At 44.0% G+C, this 5,824-nt stretch overlaps 1 protein-coding gene across 1 annotated transcript; it reads right to left on the reverse strand.

Annotated features, from left to right (window-relative positions):
- Positions 1-992: 992 nt before the first annotated feature.
- LOC121852290 lies at positions 993-1,925 on the reverse strand. Its single transcript, XM_042346389.1, has one exon. It carries the CDS (start codon positions 1,923-1,925, stop codon positions 993-995), a length of 933 nt encoding a protein of 310 aa, XP_042202323.1.
- Positions 1,926-5,824: the final 3,899 nt, after the last annotated feature.

A 5,824-nucleotide genomic window follows, 5' to 3' on the forward strand; every position in this document is an offset into this window, starting at 1 on the left:
TCTTTTTTTTTAGATTTGAAGCTTTCGTGACTGCATATTCTAAGGTTTTTTTCAGTAAAGTCACGTAGGTAAAACATTAAAATGAATAAAAGTAAAATAAAATAAAAATCACGACGTTTCGGAGGCAACACAAGCTTCCGTCTTCAGGTGGAACCGTCACAGCCACGACAGCTGTATCAAGTAAATGAGAGATTGCAGGAGCTACCACTCCGTTTTTATAATGGTTGGAGAGGGGGGGGGGCAAGTACAGCACACTTTTTATTAATATGGTAAGGTGAGGCTTAAGAGGGTGAGCCTTTGTTATGGAGAGGTACGGTTTGTGACTCAACCTGTGACAAGGAGACAACAACTAAACATGGTAAACCTGCAATAGTTGTCTGTCAAATAAGATTGGCCAAATAAGTGTAGTTAAATCTTTTTTGCATGGTTAATCACATCTTTCCAATGATTACTCAGTTTGTAACCATCATCACGGTTGAAATTATGTCTGTGTTTGTATATTTGTATGGCTTCGTGTACAAACCTTTGATGGTAGCCAGGAGGTTTGCAGAGAACCTTGGTCTCGGAAAAGACAATTTCATGAGAGCCCACCGAGTTGTAGCAATGATCGGCAACGGCCGAAGAATCAGTTCTGCCGTGTTTCAGATCTGACTTGTGCTCGCGGACACGATCAGAAACATGACGTTTCGTTTCTCCAATGTAGCAATCACCACAAATGCAACTCAATTTGTAGACTCCAGGATACTGTAAGTCAGGAACGACATCCTTCACAGATGGAATCAGATCACGGATTTTATGCACTGTACTGAATCGGACTTGGATCTTATGTTTGTTTAGAATTTTGGAGATCTTTTTGGTCACGCATGCTATGTATGGTAACGTGATAGTTTTGGTCGGAGTTTCATGTGGCTGTTTCTGTGTGGTGGGAGAAACAGCTTGGCAGATAATGCGGTCAGAGTATCCGTTCATCCTGAGGGCCCGATGTACATGTCTTAATTCACCGGCCAGGTGGTGTTGGTCAGAAATGCCATGGGCTCTGTGGTATAGCGTTTTGATGAGAGAATTCTTTTGAAATGGGTGGTGGGCGAATCCGGTTTCAAGTAGGAATCTGTGTGGGTGGCTTTCCTGTAGACAGAATGTCCCAAGGATCCGTCAGGCCTCCTCTCAAACAGAATATCCAAGAATGGTAGTTTACCGTCTTTCTCCACTTCCATGGTGAATCTGATGGATGGGTGTCTAGAATTGATGTGGTCCAAGAAGTGGTTCAATGCTGGGAGGCCATGTGGCCAGATGACGAAAGTGTCATCCACATACCTCTTCCACAGGGAAGGACGCAGGGTGGATGTCTGGATGGCGTCTGATTCAAACTTTCCCATGAACATGTTGGCTATAACTGGTGACAAGGGGGAGCCCATAGGGGTACCCTCATTCTGTTTGTAGAAGGTGCCATTCCAGGTAAAATAGGTGTTGGTGAGGCAATGCCTAACCAGCGCAGGTACATCAGAATTCAATCCATGTTGGACTAAGTCCTCAATTATTGTTAGGGTGTCCGGTACTGGGACTTTGGTGAACAAAGATACTACATCAAAGCTGACGAGGATGTCATCAGGAGATAGTACCATGTCCTTAACCATAGAGACTAATTGGGTTGAGTTGAGTACTGCCGAAGAGGTCTTGCCTGTGAAGGGGAGCAGAGTATCTGATAGAAAACGGGCTAGTTTGTACGTAGGAGAGTTTATCATCGACACGATGGGTCGTAGCGGCGTGCCTTCTTTATGGATTTTGGGAAGACCATAGAGTCTGGGAGGTCTAGCCGCCGATGGTTTTAGAGAGGGACGTTTGCTTGGTTCGATTAGGGAAGTCGAACTCGTGATGATACTGTTTCTCAGATTGATGTAGCCCTCAGAGGCATAGGACACATCCATGCAGATGTAGCAAGAGCTGAAATAGCTACTATTCTTAAGAATGCTACGAAACCCACTAGTAACATCAGCAAAAACGAACGCTCTGAACTCGCGGACCTAAAAAAGAGAGATGATATAGTCATCCTCTCGGCAGACAAGGCACGGTCATCATGGATAAAGATTCATACAACAACAAAATCCTGGACCTTAATGATGGGAGTTACTCCAAAATTAAAAACGATCCCACTAAAAGCCTAACGACAAAAACCAACAGTATCATCACGAGTTCGACTTCCCTAATCGATCCAAGCAAACGTCCCTCTAAAACCATCGGCGGCTAGACCTCCCAGACTCTATGGTCTTCCCAAAATCCATAAAGAAGGCACCCCGCTACGACCCATCGTGTCGACGATAAACTCTCCTACGTACAAACTAGCCCGTTTTCTATCAGATACTCTGCTCCCCTTCACAGGCAAGACCTCTTCGGCAGTACTCAACTCAACCCAATTAGTCTCTATGGTTAAGGACATGGTACTATCTCCTGATGACATCCTCGTCAGCTTTGATGTAGTATCTTTGTTCACCAAAGTCCCAGTACCGGACACCCTAACAATAATTGAGGACTTAGTCCAACATGGATTGAATTCTGATGTACCTGCGCTGGTTAGGCATTGCCTCACCAACACCTATTTTACCCGGAATGGCACCTTCTACAAACAGAATGAGGGTACCCCTATGGGCTCCCCCTTGTCACCAGTTATAGCCAACATGTTCATGGAAAAGTTTGAATCAGACGCCATCCATACATCCACCCAGCGTCCTTCTCTGTGGAAGAGGTATGTGGATGACACTTTCGTCATCTGGCCACATGGCCTCCCAGCATTGAACCACTTCTTGGACCACATCAATTCTAGACACCCATCCATCAGATTCACCATGGAAGTGGAGAAAGACGGTAAACTACCATTCTTGGATATTCTGTTTGAGAGGAGGCCTGACGGATCCTTGGGACATTCTGTCTACAGGAAAGCCATCCACACAGATTCCTACTTGAAACCGGATTCCCACCACCACCCATCTCAAAAGAATTCTCTCATCAAAACGCTATACCACAGAGCCCATGGCATTTCTGACCAACACCACCTGGCCGGTGAATTAAGACATGTACATCGGGCCCTCAGGATGAACGGATACTCTGACCGCACTATCCGCCAAGCTGTTTCTCCCACCACACAGAAACAGCCACATGAAACTCCGACCAAAACTATCACGTTACCATACATAGCAGGCGTGACCAAAAAGATCTCCAAAATTCTAAACAAACATAAGATCCAAGTCCGATTCAGTGAAGTGCATAAAATCCGTGATCTGATTCCATCTGTGAAGGATGTCGTTCCTGACTTACAGTATCCTGGAGTTTACAAATTGAGTTGCATTTGTGGTGATTGCTACATTGGAGAAACGAAACGTCATGTTTCTGATCGTGTCCACGAGCACAAGTCAGATCTGAAACACGGCAGAACTGATTCTTCGGCCGTTGCCGATCATTGCTACAACTCGGTGGGCTCTCATGAAATTGTCTTTTCCGAGACCAAGGTTCTCTGCAAACCTCCTGGCTACCATCAAAGGTTTGTACACGAAGCCATACAAATATACAAACACAGACATAATTTCAACCGTGATGATGGTTACAAAACTGAGTAATCATTGGAAAGATGTGATTAACCATGCAAAAAAGATTTAACTACACTTATTTGGCCAATCTTATTTGACAGACAACTATTACAGGTTTACCATGTTTAGTTGTTGTCTCCTTGTCACAGGTTGAGTCACAAACCGTACCTCTCCATAACAAAGGCTCACCCTCTTAAGCCTCACCTTACCATATTAATAATAAGTATAACCCGTAAAAACAAAGTTTTTCACTATAAATCCTTTATATGTGTGGCAGCGAACTTAATATAAAGGATTTAAAAATATATTCGCCTGTGGAGGACGCGGGGATCGATCCCGCGACCTTTGGCATGGGAAGCGAGGGCGCTACCAACTGCGCTACTCCGCCACGGCCTGTGGAGGGGTTACGCTCTGGGCTCTTATACTGTGACGTTCAGCCAAAGCCAAGAATGAGTTCTTTTGAATATATGTAAAATATTATTTTTTTGCCTAAAAAGTGTAAAATTTTGGGAATTTTTTTTCACGAACATTAATTGTCTGGCACAACGAGTCTGTGTGGAAAATGTCAGCTCGATTGGATCATGGGAAGTGGGTTAAAAAACGACCGAAAGATTTGCACGGTCCTAAGCAAGCAAGCAAGCACGCAAGCAAGCGAACTTAATATAAAGAATTTAAAAAGTGTGCTGTACTTGGCCCTTCCCCCCCCCTCTCCAACCATTATATAAACGGAGTGGTAGCTCCTGCAATTTCTCATTTACTTGATACAGCTGTCGTGGCTGTGACGGTTCCACCTGAAGACGGAAGCTTGTGTTGCCTCCGAAACGTCGTGATTTTTTATTTATTTTACTTTTATTAATTTTAATGTTTTACCTACGTGACTTTACCGAAAAAACCTAATAATAAGAGGTTTCTTTTTTGGGTTAGATCGCATAAATATATAAATGTGTCGTTAAAACCCACCACCACCCGACACAGCCAACTAGTAAGGGTTGTCACGTACGCAGAACATGCCAATTTGTAACTAGTACAACTCACGGTGTGTTGGAGAGTCAAGCCACAACATTTACAATCTGAGTACGACGTTTCGCCAGTAATTACAACTAGCTTCATTAGGCAACAGCCAGATTTGTGGAGCCTGTTTTTATCATTTGCCTGTTATCATTCGCCTGTTATTAAGTTAAAGTAGAAATTGTTATTATTGTTGTAATCACGTTATCAGTATAGAAATAATTGTTATTATGTTAAAAGTAGAAATAATTATTGTTATCAAGTTCTAAGTGGAAATAATAATTACTGTTCTCATTCGCCTGTCGTTATCATTTGCCTGTTGTTATTTTTCGCCTATTGTTATCAAGTTAGAAGTAGAAAGTTATTATTATTGTTATCATCCACCTGGTGTTGGTACTGCACGTCTCTAATCCAGCACTGTGGAAGGTAGCGAGGGCTGGTGAATCACCGCACAATGATGTTGGCAAATCCCCTTCCCGTGGGTGTCGAGGTGCCATAACCTGACTCGCCAGGAGAAGGCAGTAGAGCAAGTGGACTAATCGCCATCTTCACCTGTACAGGGATAGAGTGTTTCACCCTCGCACGCATGGGTTTTCTCCGGGTACTCCGGTTTCCCCCACTGGTATAAACACTCGTCATTAATTAGCGCATAATGCCTCCATAGAGGACCGCAGAGCTTGGACAATTGTTGGTACTGGCTCACCACGTGGCTTCCTTCCTGCACGGCTGTGGTTCCTCATGCCTCTGAGTCGTTCTTGTGCTCGCTATAAAACTTTTAATTATTACTATTATTCGCCAGGCGGTGGTGTTGCAAGCCTGTGATCCAGCAGTGGAAGGCAGCAAGGGTGAGTGGATCACACAGTGAATGTTGTGAAACCCCCTTCCCGTGGGCATCCAGGTGCCTTCTCCTGGCTGGCTGGCCAGGAGAAGGCAGTACAGAAAGTGGGATAATCGCCATCTTTGCCTATACGGTTTAAAGTGCTGCCCCACGGGTTTTTTCCAGGTGCTCCGGTTTCCCCCACTTGTGTAAGAACTCATCATTCATTCGTCGAAAACTTAAAAAAAAAAACTATTCAGGACCCGACTGTGACTCAGTGTGGTTTTCCTGGAGTAAGTCTATTTTATTATTATAAAGAATTAAAGGGGATGTTTAATGACACGACTAGAGAGCTGGCTTGCACTGCGAGGAACTTAATATTCAACTTGAATTCCGCAACCCTCAATGGCCTTTTTAAGTT

Source organism: Callorhinchus milii, unplaced genomic scaffold, assembly GCF_018977255.1.
Source record: "Callorhinchus milii isolate IMCB2004 unplaced genomic scaffold, IMCB_Cmil_1.0 Scaffold696, whole genome shotgun sequence".
NCBI lineage: Eukaryota > Metazoa > Chordata > Chondrichthyes > Chimaeriformes > Callorhinchidae > Callorhinchus > Callorhinchus milii.

Bases quoted from the DNA above. Each gene is read 5' to 3' on its own strand.
- LOC121852290 (XM_042346389.1), bottom strand. From the start codon at position 1,925: ATGGATGTGTCCTATGCCTCTGAGGGCTACATCAATCTGAGAAACAGT.